This window comes from Ipomoea nil, unplaced genomic scaffold (assembly GCF_001879475.1).
Source record: "Ipomoea nil cultivar Tokyo-kokei standard unplaced genomic scaffold, Asagao_1.1 scaffold3213, whole genome shotgun sequence".
NCBI classification, from domain to species: domain Eukaryota; kingdom Viridiplantae; phylum Streptophyta; class Magnoliopsida; order Solanales; family Convolvulaceae; genus Ipomoea; species Ipomoea nil.
In genome coordinates this window covers 34,525-51,948 of record NW_017619641.1, presented here as the reverse complement: position 1 = coordinate 51,948, position 17,424 = coordinate 34,525, and the positions used below count along the sequence as shown (strand labels likewise).

Here is a 17,424-nt window from a genome sequence, read left to right as displayed (position 1 = left end):
TAATTATGTTCCAACTTCCAAAATCCAAACATGTATCTAGACTCTAGACACAATATATCGTGATATTAGTATAAGGAATGGAGCATATGCCAAAGTCAAATTTTACATTTTGTACCCGAGTACCTGCTACTCATTGTGTGAAAATTTCCAAAATATATAGCATGCATAGTAATGCAAACTTTATTAATTTGCACAACAAAAAACATATGGCATGTGTTTTCAAAAAAAAAAAAACATATCTCATGTTAATTTTTGGAGAGAAAATGGATAAGGACCCAGTGGCTATGACATTTGGGCTGTGTTAGACTATTATTACTGGGCTTCTCCATCTCCGATTCATGGAATAATCGGGACGGCATAATACGATAGCTTTTATTGCGGTGAAAACGAAGTGCAAGGCGGAGAACGGTGGTGGCAATGGGCGGCCTGAAAGCGGTGGCTATCATCTCCGGCGACCATAACGTCAAAGGCTCTCTACAATTCATCCAGCAATCCGATGGTGTCTTTTCTCTACGCTTCTCTCACTCTCGTACTGTCGGGTCTCTGATGTTATTGTCCTTAAATTCAGTTATTATGTTCTTGTTGGTGTGTGTAACAGGGGCAACCTACGTGAGAGGAAAAATATCAGGGCTCAATCCGGGGCTTCACGGTTTCCATATTCATTCTTTCGGTGACACCACCAACGGCTGCAATTCCACTGGTCAGTGTTCACCCAATTTCCCTTTTCCTAAAACTAGTTTCTTCAAGAAATTTCACGCCAGTCTCTTACCTTTCACCATTTGATTGTCAAATTTTCTTTGAGTGAGTGACTAGGGAAACCCGCGTGTGCATTGGTAACCCGTTTTGTGACTTTAGCCGACAAAGGACAACAAAGAAGTAAATCAATCTAAGAGTGTGTTTGGTTCGCACATAGGAATCGGAACTGGAATGAGTATCAAATACTTGTAATGGTAATGGGTTTTGGTGAAAGTATTTAACATTTTTGGTAGTAGGATGGGATGAGAATGATTACTAATAGAAGTGTTTGAGAATGAATAAGGGAATGAAATCTTTATTTTATTTGGGTATGAGTTTTTCAATTGATGGGGTATTCGAAACCCATAGTATTGTTCTAAAAACCTATCAACCAAACAATAACAATCACTTTCATACCCATTCCTATGGACAAAACCCATCAACCAAACACACCCTAAGTTGTCCTTAGCTTACTGCTCAAACCAAGAAGGCCAATAAGCTGCACTCATTTGACCTGCTGCTCAAAACAAGAAGGTCAATAGGTTGCTCTTACAGGAAGTCGAACTTGTAATCTTGCTCAAATCAAGAAGGCCAGTAGGCTGCTCTCATGGGAGTCGATCTTGTAATCTTGTTGATACTAGTTGATACTAAGTCAACAGCCTGACAAACTTAGCTGGGGTTGTCCCAATTGTCAATTTTTCTTTTGCTCAACAGATTCTGTGTAGATGTTTGAAGTATACTTGTGAACATACTACAAAGTAGTTCATTTGCTTTCATTTTTAGTTGCATATGTTTATGCAAGTGTTTAATGAAAACTTAGGTTATTGAATTGGTAGGGTTGATGGATATATGTATTCTTTTGTGGATATTCAGGACCTCACTTTAATCCCTTTAAGAAGGATCATGGAGCTCCAAATCATGAAGAGCGGCATGCTGGTGATTTAGGCAACATTGTTGCTGGCCCTGATGGTATGTTGAGATTGATTGTTCTGAAATCCGAATGGTTCTATACTTCGATAGTTTGATTGATGTGATTTTGAAAGTGGATTGGATCGATTGTTTCTCTAGTGAATTTACTGTGCTTTCTTGACATTGCAGGGGTTGCTGAGGTTTCAGTTCTGGATATGCAGGTAAAAGGATAAAGTTTGCATTAGCATCTTGGTTCATGAGATGATGAGAATGTAGTAGTTGCCTTCATTTTCACCCGACTTGCTAGAGAGATACCAATGTGGATTTTTTTAATATGGAATTGGAATGCTGCCTAAAAACATAGCATCTACCTTTGTTTTCGGTTTATAGATTCCTCTAACGGGTGCGAACTCTATTTTGGGAAGAGCGGTAGTTGTTCATGCTGATCCTGATGATCTAGGAAGAGGTATGGTTCTTGAATGTGGTTGATGTGCATGTTTTCAGTGGTTCCTTTACTTGGAGTTGGATTCCTTCTTACATTTTACCTTGAGAAAATTGTAATTTATGCCTTCAAGTATAGCCAATTATAAATGTCACCCCTCAATTTTAAATGGTATAAATGTTGCTCCTAAATTGTCCAAATGTGGTGATATAAATATATTGCCCCAATATTTTGTAATCTATGCTATATGGGGACAATATGTGGCTACATTTTGACAATTCAGGGGCAATATTTATACCGCTTAGAATTGATGGATAACATTTATTATTGGTCTATACTTAGGGCTGAGGGGCGTAATCACAATTTTCCCTTTTACCTAAATTTCACTGAATTAATCTCAAGTTGCAATGCGTCTATGTCCAACGTGGGTGAACACCATTTTATGAATTAGTTACGTATACTAAGAGCATCCGTTATAGCCCTTCGAAAGTTGCTTTAGGGACCTTTGGACCAATGGGTCTTTGAAGGTCTCTAGAATTGCGGGGAGCTTGCATTCAAAAAATGTTTTTGAAATACTATCCTTTCTTGGAACTGACTAATCATAGCAAGCTTTTCTTCAGGTGGACATGAGCTTAGTAAGACAACTGGGAACGCAGGTGCAAGAGTTGGCTGTGGTAATCTCATCCCCTTCTTTTTTCCCATCTACTGTTATTTGGTGTAGTATATTTGGTGTTATATGCGTAGTGTTATCTTACAGGGATTATTGGGCTTCAGTCATCTGTTTAGAGATTTCAGTTTCTTTTCCTGCTGAAGAACAGTATTGCAAGTTACAATGTACTGTTTTTTTCTTTTCCTGTACCAAATGATTATCAAAGTATACAGGATTCATCGATTCAGTCACATTCGTATTGTTGTTCAATGCTAGTAGTTGAGAAATAAAGTTCTCCTTGGATGAAATATGGCATGGAATATTATGCAGTGCACAAAAATATATCTAAAATGCCAGACACAAAAGAAGCTTGCAAAAGATTGATCCCAACACTAAAATTTTAGAGATAAGTGTGTTTTAATACATGGAGTTTTGAAATACAAAGCACCAAAGTGTCCTTTGACTTTTGCCCTTTTCTCTGAGGAAATAAGATCTCCATGGTTGTTTATGGTCATGATCCGTACACAGACCAACAAAATCATCGCCTTTTAAGTCCCGGTCTTGCATTTCAGGACAGAAACATGTACTTTTAGCCTCTCAACCAAGTGTTCCGATATGATGAGTTGTCACGCAGAGAAGCGTCGTGAGGCTTGTATTCCATGACATAGCCACTAGGTAGCTTCAAGTGCCGCTTGATTGAGTCTCTGAGTGCCATTACAGCCTGGGGAATACAAAGTAATATCACCACATTAAGATACTTGCATTGTATAAGTAAATGGGATTGACTGAAAGTGACGGGCAAATAAACCTGATGGTCTGATGCATTGCGGTTCCACACACTTAATATATCCTCATTGAATCGAACGCTTAGGACTGCACCGCATATGTTGTCACCATAATCAAGTTGATCGCCCACCAATGCCAGAACCTTCAAAGAATTCCAAAAAGCTAGGGTCACCAAACTTCTTTTACGGGTTTGCAAGAAAACCATACAACTATATGGTGCATGCATTAGCAACGAAAAAAATTTACTCTGTAAAATAGAATCCAAAATGTGACTATCCCTTACCAAGTCCTCCCAAAAGCGACCAGATACAGCTTTTTTGAATCGAATTATCCACTTGCCACCATTACAATTGGCAGCATCCTACATAAATATGATATTTATAATCATCAATAAGAAGAAACTGTAATTGATACATTACAAGAACACTCAAAGGAAAATAATGACCAACAAGTGCATCAAAGGTTTACCTCCCACAAAGGACGAATTCCCTCTTTGAAAAGATGCAAATCAGTTGGGCATGGCAATGTTGAGGGACGAGCCAAATGGCAGTAGCAGACCCAAAAACCTTCAACCTATAAGCAAAAAAATCAGTTAACGCAAATAAAGGGCCCAACTTGGACTGTAAAATCTTCTGTTTCTCTTTTCCATTTTTGTAGTTTTTTTTTTTTTCAAGTATGAACTCATTATTGATTTCATCAGAACAATCAAGATAACATATTCAGCAAGAAAATGACAACAAATGAAATGACTTACTGTACTGAAATCCATTATTTTCTTTATGTTGTCCTCATATGATGTTTGTGTGCGAAGTCCTGGAGTCCGGCGAGTATACCAAAACACATATTTGTTCTGGACAACCAATGAAAGCAAGATGAACAACAATAAGCCTAGAGGAAATACAATGGCTATAAGGACACAAAAGATAATTATTAAATGCAATCAGCAATCACAGACATAAAAGATCATATATGGTAAATGCAATTTTCTTTTAAAATTTGGAACTATGTCATTTGGGTTGGATTAAAAAAATACAAGGCCATTCTTCTCTAACTCTTTAAGAGGACATGAAAGTTCATTCACTGCTCATAATCACCCCTAACCTATCCACTATAGCTCCAAGAACTAAGGCACATCATTAAATTCTGTATTTCTGTAAACAAGTATACAAGTCAATGTTCTATTCACGATTGCCTTTGACCAGTTAAGGAATATCAACTTATTAAAAATCAAGACAACCAGGTAGCCAGAGTTTCTATAACACTAGCTATATAACCCTAACAAAATACCCAATAGCTCTTCGTATCCTCCACTATTTTACATTATCAAGCCAAAACAACAGCACTATGATATTCAATTCACTCAATTAACAATAACTATAAGTTAACTAAGTCTGTATCTAGCCCTAATAATACCGCGGTCTCACAACAAAAGTTCAACGAAATCATACTAATCCAAAACAGTATCTTTTTTTTTTTTTTTTTGAAAACAAATCCAAAACAGTATCTAGTTCTGAGGATTTGCGTTAGAAACAAATTTTCCGTAAACAAGAAAGACGCGATACCAATACTACAGATTCTGTTCGGAAACGTCGTAATGACAATCAATTGGAGCCAAAATCGAAATATTCACACACAAAATGAAACGCGGAAGAGCATAGGAGGATTTAAGAAAGAAGATGAGGACCTTGAGAGGATGAAGGCCGGCTTTGAGATCTTGGGCGATGCGCTCGCGATCTTCGGCTTCTCTCTCCGTCAGAGAGGTCGGCGGCTGAGTGTTGTCGACGGTTCTGCTCTCAGTTTCTTTCTTCTCTGCTATCGCTTCTTCCATTAGGCTATCTCAGTTATGGAGGACTTCAAGCCCTAGCTGTGTTCTCTTTCAGCGGATGATGTTCCGAAATGGCGAGGCGAGAAAGACGAATTGGGCTTCGAACGGGAGATTATATACGGTACCAGTTCGGGATTTATTTGAGAAAATGATAAATCTACAATCTACAATTTAAAATATTTAAAATAAAATAAAAAAGGAACGCGTTTAGGTCAGTTTTTTTTTTTTTTTTTTTTTTTTTTTTTAGTCTTTGTATTGTTTTTTATCAATTATCAATTAAAAAAAAAACATATTTTTCCATAAAAAAAAAAAAAACATATTTATGCACTTATTTTTTGCATTCATTTTTCAATTTAAATTTGTTGGTATTATGACATTATACAAATAATCATAGATTTGTTGTAAATTTGATAGTATATTCCTGTGGATGCTGTATGATTCGATCGGAATAGAGCAATAAACATGTAAAATAAAGAGAAAAAAATAGAGGAAAGAAGAATAGATTGAACTCAGAAAATCCTAGCCCATAATTTTTATTAGATAACGGATGATATATTTTTTAAAATAAAGAAGCTAATTCATTAATCATATGTTGAAACATTTACAATAAAGATCAATTGATTGGTCAAACATTCTTTACAGTCAGACATAGAAACAACTTCCTTAGCAATGCTATAGAAAACTTGATTCGCAGACTGTTTCGTAAATTTGAAGCTGAATTCTTTGATGAATTTAAAGCTTCTTTAATGATTTGGCCAAACATACCTAAGACTGACACTGGCTGAATAGTCTTGCACACCACCTGAGTATCTATTTTCATTCTTCTATCCATTAACAATATCTCCATCAAACTGAACTGCATATCATAGTTCATAGGAGTCTCTTTTTCATTGTCATGTTTGTTACCTAGGATGAGATTCACATACGTCATGACCAGTTTTATCGTTTCACGCTTTATGAAAAAGAACTCGCCAAGTAAACGAGAGGAAACTCATCAAAACAACGAGAGGAAAAACACATAAACTGCAAACAAAATTAAACCAGTAAAACAAAGCAAAGGGAAACAATAGTATGAAAATAAGGGAGTAACGACCTGTAGCTTTGGAGATGGAGAAGAAAACGGTGAAGGCAGAAACGACAATGAAGGCGAACGCTGTCTGCGATGGAGATGGTAGCAGGGGAAGACGATCGATCGTCGCCTCCGATCCGCTTGCTTCACGGAGGCGGCGCCCATGTAGAATACCAGAGACGAGAGAACTGTAGGAAACCTAGGGTTTTTATCTTTTGGATTTTTTATTATTTATAACGGATGATATATATACATATATAATAAAAACATAAAATTATATCTAATCATGGAAGAGTAAAACTAGGGTAATGGCCACATAAATAGATATATTTACAATGTAACATTCTCCCTTGCCATTACCTCACTATACTCATGTCTTGTTAAAAACTTGCTAGAAAAACCTTGTGGGAAAACCTAGTCAAGGAAAAGAGTACATGATATATGTATGTTCATGTGCTGCACTAGCTGCCTCGTTACAAAAAATTTATTTAAAAAAATAATATCAAAACTCAATCAAATGAAAAAGAGTACAATTGTTGATCTTGAGGACCAATCTTCAAGATTGATTCAAGTCCAATCATGGATTGATTCAAGTTCAATCTTCAGGATTGATTTAAATAAATGTCACTCCCCCTGAAGATACCAATCTTAAAAATCTACATGTTCTAATATAAAAACAATTCTCAAAAGTACGTGCAGAGAAATGATATGGTACAATCTTCAAGATTGTCTCTAGAGTGAACATTTTGTATAATAATCTCGTAAGTCTTCTAGATTTCATATAGGTTGAATTTTGACACTATATATACTTTGTCAAATATTTATAAACATACTCATTTTTCATTTGTGCAACACCAGCTTTATCGTTCTCATATAGGACATTGGGGGGTAAAAACATAGCATAACCAGTTTGGGACTCGACATCATGTGAATCAAACATAATAGCCAATACCCAAGTAGTCCATCAAAAATCATATCTTGGTTTCTCACATAAATGCCAAATCTTTGTATCTCGAAAATACCAGAGGATATGTTAAGTCCTATTCCAATATTTCATTATAGGAGGAGCGCTAAATGCTGCTAGCAATTTCATCGCAAAAATCGGGCATGTTGCAATTATAAAACTTCTAGTCCTAAAGTGATGCTCTAACGACAAATGAAATAATGGAAATTTGGTCATAAGGTATCCTCATTATCCTCTTCGATTCTAAAAGGTTTCTTTTATACTTCAGGAGATTGGACAATTGTTAGTGTGATAAGTAAATGATACCTATCAATATAAAATATCTTCAAGACATTTTTCAATGTAGGCTAATTGGTTTGTAACATTCCTTCAAGGAGATACTCGATCTGTAGGTTGAGACAATACTTGGTTTCCCAAGTCTTTCATTTCAAAAAGAGTAAATACCCAAAATGGTCCCTTGACTATAGCTAAATTCACAAATTGGTCCTCAACTTTCAATTTCACCCAATTAAGTCCTTAACTTTGTAATTTTAACACAATATGGTCCTCTGTCTATTTGACCGTTTGTTGACTGTGATTTTTGAGGATATATATGTAATTTCATGATCCATCGTCGATTTTTTAAGGTTCCGGTTGCATTTTCAGACCGCACTGTTACATTTGAATCCACTATCGAAAGCAATCTACCAAACCCGGTCACCTTCTTCATCCTCCCTTTGGATTCAATGTAGTTGAATTCGTACCAGAGCGAAGAAGACGACGTGTTTCCGAACCGGTGCAACGTTATCCTGGAGGCCTCCACGTGCTCCGACGAGAGCTGAAGGTTCTTCTGGAGATCTTCGATCATGGTCAACAAACGGTCAATTAGATGGAGGACCAAATCGTGTCAAAATTGCAAAGTTAAGGACTTAATTGGGTGAAATTGAAAGTTGAGGACCAATTTGTGAATTTAGCTATAGTCGAGGGACCATTTTGGGTATTTACTCTTTCAAAAACTCTGTCTTTAGGCATGAACTAATATCATTAAGCTCTTTACGTATTTCAATCGTATTTATACCATCCATATGGACTAAGATAATAGATAAATAACTACATTATCAACTCCTTAATGAGCACATAATGGCACATATTATCTACATATTCCTTTTCAAGAGGAAAAACACTACAACTCGTTTGGTTCGCTAGAAAATATTTGAAGGGAAATGGAATTGAAATTTCATGGAAAATAAATTCCAAGAAAATAGATTCCATTGTTTGGTTGGTGGAAAAGAAATTGCTGGGAATATTCCTTCAAGGAGATACTCGATCTGTAGGTTGAGACAATACTTGGTTTCCCAAGTCTTTCATTTCAAAAACTCTGTCTTTAGGCATGAACTAATATCATTAAGCTCTTTACGTATTTCAATCGTATTTATACCATCCATATGGACTAAGATAATAGATAAATAACTACATTATCAACTCCTTAATGAGCACATAATGGCACATATTATCTACATATTCCTTTTCAAGAGGAAAAACACTACAACTCGTTTGGTTCGCTAGAAAATATTTGAAGGGAAATAGAATTGAAATTTCATGGAAAATAAATTCCAAGAAAATAGATTCCATTGTTTGGTTGGTGGAAAAGAAATTGCTGGGAATATGAATTCCATTGTTTGGTTGAGTTTGGAATGGTAAAGAATAATGAGTATGATGACAAATATAACCCTACACAACAATAATAATATAATAGTAATAATAAGTGTAATTTTCTCAAAATAATAAGTGTAATTAATAAAGAATGGTGAGGGTAAAATTGTCATATTAGTTTTCCATGGAAAACAAAATACCTAGAATGAGTTAGGAATTGGTTTTCCTCATTCTTAAGGAAACCATTTTCCAATGGAAAATGGTTTCCATAAACAACCAAACACCAGTCAATTATTTACTTTTCAAGTCATATAAAGACCTTTAATTTTTCCTCAAAAAAAAAAAAAAAACTTTAGTTTGTAATTTAATAATATACATGTTGCGATTTTCATTTTTCTCATTTTGAGAGCTTTAAATCCTTCAGGGACTTTTCAAAAAATAAATATTAGCTGCATATCTAAAATTGTTATTTACTGTCAATGATATTAAGCAACGGAACTTAATGTCATCTACAGCGGGAGAATATATTTTACTAAAATCAATTATGGATTTCTGTATGAACCCTTGGGCTACAAACTCACTTTATATTATATCATCTCATTATTCTTATTTTTCTTTCGTATAGACACTCATTCGTAACCTGGGGTTAACATTCAATGGTGTACGTATTATAAAGAGAATATATCAATTTTAGCAAGTTGAGCTATGCCTTAATTGCTCCTTTATATATTAAATAGTCATGGCACTTCTGGTGCCTAACTCTGGATCCAGATTATCATATAACGGAGCAATTTGTAAAGGCAATTGTGTTGTCAACAACTATAATATTTTCATAAATTTCTCCCATATTTATAATAGTTCATAGCAATACTTAAGTCAACCAGATTCTAGACATTTTCCTAAGATATTCAGATCTTATCGTTCCGCATCCCAGTATTATAATTATTTTGTATACCTATAAGTTTATTGTGGGTTTTTACCTTCTGGGTGAACGTTTTCAAGACATAATCCTCTAACATATTTTTAAGAGTGACAAAGTTTCTTTACTATAGATATACTATTATGATTCTTATATCTTAAACTGATAGATCTTCTACACTTCTGGCATCAAAGAGTATCAGTATATATAGTTGGTCCAAGTTGGGGAAGGTACATGGGACCTAGTCGCTCTTTTATGATCAGTATGATCAATATGATCAATATATATATATATATATATATATATATATATATATATATATATATATATATATTGGTAGGGAATATCCCAACCGACATTATTTTACCCCGGCTGGTATGCCTTTGTCTTTTTCTTCTTGTCTTTGCAGGTAACAGATCGGGCTTCTTGTGAGGAACCCGGTCGGGATCCGACCGGGAGTTGCCCGAGCGATAGTGTCGACCACCGAGCGGTAGCCCTTTGGCGCGAGAGCTGGCAAAGGACACGTGGCGGTTCCTTGCGACGACAGACAGGGCACCCGGGAGGATGACACGTGGTGGCTACTCTTATGCGTTGCTTGACCGCGTTTGAGGCCGATTTAGTTATGAAGGAATTGCACTCGGGAATATGTTCATCACATCAAGGAGGCCGATCGCTAGCTCGTCGTATCATGCTGATCGGGTACTATTGGCCGTCCCTCCAGCTAGACTGTGAAAAGTTAGCTCGGGAATGTGAGACGTGCCAACTGTTTGCCCGGATGCCTGGACGACCGGCAACCTTCTATCAGTCGGTCACGACTGCAATTCCCTTTGCCAGGTGGGGGGTAGACATCTTGGGCCCCTTCCCTCAGCTCTCCGGTCGGAGAAAGTTTGTGATTGTCGCCATCGATTACTTCTCCAAGTGGATAGAAGCCGAGCCCTTAGCCACGATCACTTCTTAGCAATGTGCTCGGTTCCTTTGGCGCAATGTGATTTCCCGCTTTGGCGTGCCTGTGCATCTCATCAGCGACAACGGCCGCCAATTCGTAACCCAGTATTTCCAAAACTTCTTGGCCACGATCGGGACGACTCACGTCCGGTTGTAGGTGGCTTACCCGCAGGGGAATGGGCAGGTTGAAAATGCTAACCGGACGATTTTGGAAGGTCTAAAAAAGAAGCTACACTCGGCTGGTCGTAGTTGGGCCGATGAGTTGCCATATGTATTGTGGACTTATTGGACGACCCCGAGAGAGGCTACTTTGGAGACCCCTTTCGCCCTGGTTTATGGAGCAGAAGCCCGACTCCCGATCGAGGCTTGGATCCCGACCGATCGAGAGAGAACTTATAATGCAGAAGAGAACGAACATGCGATGGTCGTAGATCTTGATGGGGTCGAAGAGAAGAGAGAGCTAGCCGCTCGGCGTATGGCCGAGTACCAGAAGCGAGTCAAGAGTTCGAAGGACGTCTGGGTCAACCCTCGTTATTTTCTGGTGGGAGATTACGTTCTACGACGAAGGGAGGCCAGTCAACCTTTGGAAGGAGGGAAACTAGCTCAGAATTGGGAAGGGCTGTACGTTATCAGCGCTATCATACGGCCGGGAACATACCGACTGGAGACGACAACCGGTCGGGTAATCGAGGGGACTTGGAATTCCGAGCACCTCGTTATGTTTAGGAATTAGCCTATTTTTTGTAATCTTTAGACGAAGTGAGGACTCGACCTGCGAGTTAATCCCGGTCGTCATTTGTAATTAAATTTATTGTTGTAAATATTTGTTTAACCGCCTGCGAGCGGGAAGGGTGAATGTATATACGATCGGTGATTGCTCGACCGTTTACATACGGCGGCCCGGTCGATTATTTTCTTTACCTTCATTGCATGCAGTTTAATTCATCAATAAGATACATCGGCCAAGCGAGTCTATCGACCGGTCATACGTGCTCCTCTTCGGCGGACATTTGGGTCACACCACTGATCGGGAAAGCCAGGAGCTCTCAGCACAATTCCCCGATCCGTCCAACTTCTTTCCACTATCGCACCCACTCGTGCCTCGAACTGGGATGAAGGAAGTATTTGCAGGCCCGTCGCTCAGGAAAAACCCGTCCGTGGAGGCTTAGTATTTGCAGGCCGAAGTATTTACAGGCCTGTCGCTCGGGAAAAACCCGACCGTGGAGGCTTAGTATTTGCAGGCCCGTCGCTCGGGAAAAACCCGACCGTGGAGGCTTACCCATTTTCAAAATTTAGACAAGGCCTGAAGATCGGGTAAACTTGTTCGGGTAGGCCAGCTTGACGTCGAAATTTCAGATGCACGACTGGGCTTTAAGGCCACAAGGTCGGGTGCCGAACGAACTCGACTAGTGCATGACCGGGCCAAAAGGCCACGAGGTCGAGCAGTTAGGGTCGGCGTGCATGATTAAAAGTAAAAATGCAAAAAGGAAACGAGCGCAACAAGTTGGACAAAAAGCGAAGTTTATTAATTCAAAAGAGTGCTCGGTACAACTCGGGACCGGGCTCCCGATTCAGCGCTTACAAAAGGGAAAACAAAAGCAGCAGGCTTCATTTCTTCACGGCTTCGGCATCGGCCGGGTCGGCAGTTTCGATCCCGGATGGCTTCTCAGCGGTGGCTCTGCTCGGGCCGACGACCTCAATCTCGGGGTCGTATGGGTCCAGCCCGGGGTCGGGAACGGCGGTCGGGAGGGTGGTCAAGACCATCTCGAGGTCTTCGCCCTCGAGCGCTTCGTTCATATTTGCCTCGGTCTTCTCCCGCATATCGCGCTGGCTGCACTTATACGCCCATTGGCCGAAGGACCAAAATAGCTCGTCCGCGACCACATTTTTCCGCATCTGCCGGATGAAGGCCATACCAGGCTCGACCTCCCGGAAGAAGTAGTCGATCGCGGCGGTCGGGTCGGTGCTCCTCTTGATCGCCTCTTGATGGGCGTCTTTTTCCTTCTACAACGCCTTTGACAAGGCACTGTGGTCCGACCGGGCTTTCTTTAGTGCCTCCTCCGACTTCTTCAGGTCGGTGGACATCTCCTCCAGTTCCTTGAACCTTCGATCGGCTACCTTTTGGAGCCTGGTAGCTTTGGTGGCCAACAGCGCTTGGCCATGGAGGGCCAACCCGATCCGCGATGCCTGCAACATCATCACATTAGCCCGACTGGAGGCACTTGGTTACTGAAAGAAGGAAAGGAGAATAAGCTTTACCTCGGCTAGCTCGCGACCAAGCCGTTCGGCCAGCTGGGTCGTGCTCAGCTTGGTCAAGTCCATCTCAATCGGCGTCAGATTGCCGATTCGAGATAGAATGGAGGCATCGGCCATGATCGACCCGACCGCCGAGGCCGGGCTGCTCTCCGTCCTTTGTCTCTTGCCCGGGGCCGTCTCCTCGGCCGTTGTCTCTACCGCCTTTCCCCTCGCCCTTTGGCTGGTCACTCGGGTAATCAGCGTGTCGGAGGTATCCAAGATGCCTCCTTCTGCTGTGGTGACCGTCGTAGTGGAATCAAGGGGACGAGCGGTCGGGATGGAATCCCCTCCGGACGACCCGGCAGTCGTCGGTTTCTTCTTCCCCAGGGTGATCTTCGTCAGGGGAGGAGATTTCGGGGCTGTGCTCCTGAACCGTTTGGGCGCCATGTCTGCAAAAAAGGAAGTCTGTTAGTTAAGGAGTAAGCTCATCATTCGGGGAGTTAAGACCGGGAAAGTTAGTCATTTAAGGGTTAAACCTTTCTTCTTTCGTTTACCCCGAGCAGGAGCCCCGACCTCTACCACGACCATCGGTACGGGCTTATATTTCTCCGTCAAGTTGTACGCTGGGGCCGGTAACCGAGCAGCCTCAACACTCTCCGCCGACCGGAAGATTTTGTATTCATGGATCTCACTCGAGATCCGGACGACAGCATCCCGAAGAGCCGGGGTCTCGACCGGCGTAACTTGCTTCCTGAAGCGGGTGCTCCAAACTCTGTCGATCGGGAGGATCCATGGGTCATATTTGACCGAGAAGATCCTCCTTTTCCACCCTTTGTTATTCCCGGGCAGGCCTCCGATCGAGCACCTTCCTTCTCGGGATTGCACCATCAAGAACCCACCTCCGTAGTTGCCCGAGAGGATCTTCACTTGATAAATGTAGTTGAAGAGCTCCATCGTGCAGGTCACCTGATGCCGAGCGCAAATCTGGGGGAAGCATGCTATGATGCGATGCGAGTTCGGGCATATTTGGGCTGGCATGACCCGGTAGTAGCCCAGAAAAGCGGTCAAGATGGCGGGGAATGGGAAGACGACCGGGGCCAGTAGGGAGTCGTAATGCATCCCGATCCACTTGCCCCGGTGACGCTCGATAACGTTCCCGAGCCGCCAGCTTGTGTCGAATTCCACTCGACCACTTAGCCTTTCCGCGATCCGCGCGGCCTCCCCGTGGGTCAGCTCGCTCATTTGCTGGGCGACTCTTTCGCTGTTCAGATATTCGAACCCGTCGTCCTCAATGGTCGCTGGTTCGGTTATCTCTTCCTCGACCGGCTCGTTTCTGCCCGGTAGATCGTCTTCTTGAGGGGTAGTCTCCGGGTGATCCCCTATCACCCGAGTGGGCGTTTCCCTAATGCCCTCGGACCGGAGAACCCGTCCACTCGTGGAGGTCTCCTCGCTATCACTACCCGAGCTTCCCGAACCGCTCGAGCCCGATCCTGAAGAGTCGCTTGTGCTCGAGGATTCCCGCTGCACGGGGGCTCGCTCGGGAGCTTTCCCCGGTCGTTGAACGACCTTAGGAGAATAAGACATAATGTCTATCTCCTCCTTGCTGATTTGCTCGACCGCATCGTCGTAGTCGGCAACCGAGACATTCTGGCTATCCGAATCTGACATCTTTTCTACCTAGAGGTCGGTCGGGGTTAGTACAGGGCTCGGGATGTTAGTTCGGAGTTAGTCCTATCCTACTCCTATGCAAAGCTAAAATTAAAAGACAAAGTAGGGGAGTAGAAAGCTTACCGATTGAGGGCACTTGAGGAAAGACTTGAAGTCTGGTTTGCTCGAGTGGTTTGCTGAATTGCTGTTCGGGACTCTCTGAGGGCACCGATCGCTTCAGTAGGGTGAAATAAGTTCAAATGAAATCCTCAGGAGCCTATTTATAGGAAAGCGTTTGGGTGGGAAACCAATCAGCTCGCGTGACACGACCATCCCTGATTCCTAGGCGACCGTTACAGTCGCAGAGGTCCGCAATCGCCGACACGTGGCGAGGGAAGGAATGACAGCTGGCTGGTCGGTTTGATGGCTGACGGTTGGGCTTCCTCATCCCGTCCCGTTTTTTCCCGGACGGTCAAAAAGGCCCGGGCTGGGGGGCTCTTGGTAGGGAATATCCCGAACCGCTCGAGCCCGATCCTGAAGAGTCGCTTGTGCTCGAGGATTCCCGCTGCACGGGGGCTCGCTCGGGAGCTTTCCCCGGTCGTTGAACGACCTTAGGAGAATAAGACATAATGTCTATCTCCTCCTTGCTGATTTGCTCGACCGCATCGTCGTAGTCGGCAACCGAGACATTCTGGCTATCCGAATCTGACATCTTTTCTACCTAGAGGTCGGTCGGGGTTAGTACAGGGCTCGGGATGTTAGTTCGGAGTTAGTCCTATCCTACTCCTATGCAAAGCTAAAATTAAAAGACAAAGTAGGGGAGTAGAAAGCTTACCGATTGAGGGCACTTGAGGAAAGACTTGAAGTCTGGTTTGCTCGAGTGGTTTGCTGAATTGCTGTTCGGGACTCTCTGAGGGCACCGATCGCTTCAGTAGGGTGAAATAAGTTCAAATGAAATCCTCAGGAGCCTATTTATAGGAAAGCGTTTGGGTGGGAAACCAATCAGCTCGCGTGACACGACCATCCCTGATTCCTAGGCGACCGTTACAGTCGCAGAGGTCCGCAATCGCCGACACGTGGCGAGGGAAGGAATGACAGCTGGCTGGTCGGTTTGATGGCTGACGGTTGGGCTTCCTCATCCCGTCCCGTGTTTTCCCGGACGGTCAAAAAGGCCCGGGCTGGGGGGCTCTTGGTAGGGAATATCCCGACCAACATTATTTTACCCCAGCTGGTATGCCTTTGTCTTTTTCTTCTTGTCTTTGCAGGTAACAGATCAGGCTTCTTGTGATCCCGACCGGGAATTGCCCGAGCGATAGTGTCGACCACCGAGCGGTAGCCCTTTGGCGCGAGAGCTGGCAAAGGACACGTGGCGGTTCCTTGCGACGACAGACAGGGCACCCGGGAGGATGACACGTGGTGGCTACGTGGAGAGCATGCCGAGCGACCGGATTTGTGTCTCCGGCGCAGCGGCTATAAATACCCACAGTAGCTACAGTGTGAGGGACTTTTGGACGATCGATAGGTTGTTGTTAGAGAATCCCGACCGCATTCAGTCGGTACGCAGAGCAACCAAGTAGATTGTACTTAGGGCCTTCACTGTGATCAATAAAGATATTTACTTGCTTTATTTGGTCTCGTGTTTGCTTAATTATTGCTTACGTAGTAATTAGCAGTATCATATATATATATATATATATATATATATATATATATATATATATATATATATATATATATATATATATATATATATATATATATATATATATTCGGCAAATTATTTGCTAAAATTGAAAATTAATTATTTGTTGAACGTCTAGTTTAATCTAACTAAGTACGTGAGTTTAAATAAATAATGAAGATCGTTCCATTTGAAGATATTTTCATTTCATGGAATTTCTCGACATTCCATTAAGTTTGGACTCTTATCTCCCCCTAGTGCCGAGAAACGATCTTCATAAAACATGCAGTCAACGTATCTATTGATCCCCTATATGAGCTCTAGGTATTTAGACAATTGACGAAGGTTGATAGCCAACAAGTATACCTAGTATTATTTGATAGCCCCTAGGGATACGCTATAGTGGTGATATAGGAAAATGCACTGCACACTTAGACTAAAAAAACACAGATAGAGAAATGTTCAATTTTACACCACGTACTAGGATTATGAGGGTGTAAATGTGATATGCAGTGGGTCAGATTTGGATAAAAACAATAGTATCTAAAACTAAATGTCCCCAACAAGAAAAACATGTAATTTAAGAATTTCTTTGACTACTGTTTGACATGTATATAATGTTGAACAAGATTCCAATAAGATTAGTACAAATATGACTCATCAAATTTTGCCCAAGGTGACCCAATCGCTCATGTCATAATTTAAAATAAATGGGTTATTAAATTTTAAATTTTATCGCAACACGATGAGTACTGAAAAGTATATGCAATTCACTATAAGTGACATATAAATTCAGATAGGGCAAACACACACATTAAACAAAAATTATTAGAGCACTCAACAATCGTAGAGAAAATGGTTAAATGCCAAGTAAAGTATATATATAGATGGTGAGATCATTCAAGATTTCTAAAAATTTATTTTCTCAGCATATGAGAGGTTATCATCATCAAATATTCATAACTCGAGTTAATACAATCTGGGGT

The 17,424-nt window shown here is 41.5% G+C and overlaps 2 protein-coding genes across 2 annotated transcripts; one reads left to right on the top strand and one right to left on the bottom strand.

Annotated features, from left to right (window-relative positions):
- The first annotated feature begins 303 nt into the window (after window positions 1-303).
- Window positions 304-2,988, top strand: LOC109168715 (superoxide dismutase [Cu-Zn] 2). Its single transcript, XM_019317698.1, has 7 exons — window positions 304-499; window positions 599-700; window positions 1,609-1,704; window positions 1,834-1,865; window positions 2,035-2,110; window positions 2,707-2,760; window positions 2,844-2,988. The coding sequence occupies exons 1-7, from the start codon at window positions 418-420 to the stop codon at window positions 2,870-2,872; spliced, it is 471 nt and encodes a 156-aa protein (XP_019173243.1). The 5' UTR covers window positions 304-417; the 3' UTR covers window positions 2,873-2,988.
- A 127-nt stretch (window positions 2,989-3,115) lies between these two features.
- Window positions 3,116-5,436, bottom strand: LOC109168714 (eukaryotic translation initiation factor NCBP). The gene is made up of 6 exons (XM_019317697.1): window positions 5,206-5,436; window positions 4,276-4,371; window positions 3,990-4,094; window positions 3,805-3,882; window positions 3,544-3,663; window positions 3,116-3,456 (listed from the first exon to the last, which is right to left on the bottom strand). The coding sequence occupies exons 1-6, from the start codon at window positions 5,347-5,349 to the stop codon at window positions 3,325-3,327; spliced, it is 675 nt and encodes a 224-aa protein (XP_019173242.1). The 5' UTR covers window positions 5,350-5,436; the 3' UTR covers window positions 3,116-3,324.
- Between the last annotated feature and the right edge of the window lie 11,988 nt (window positions 5,437-17,424).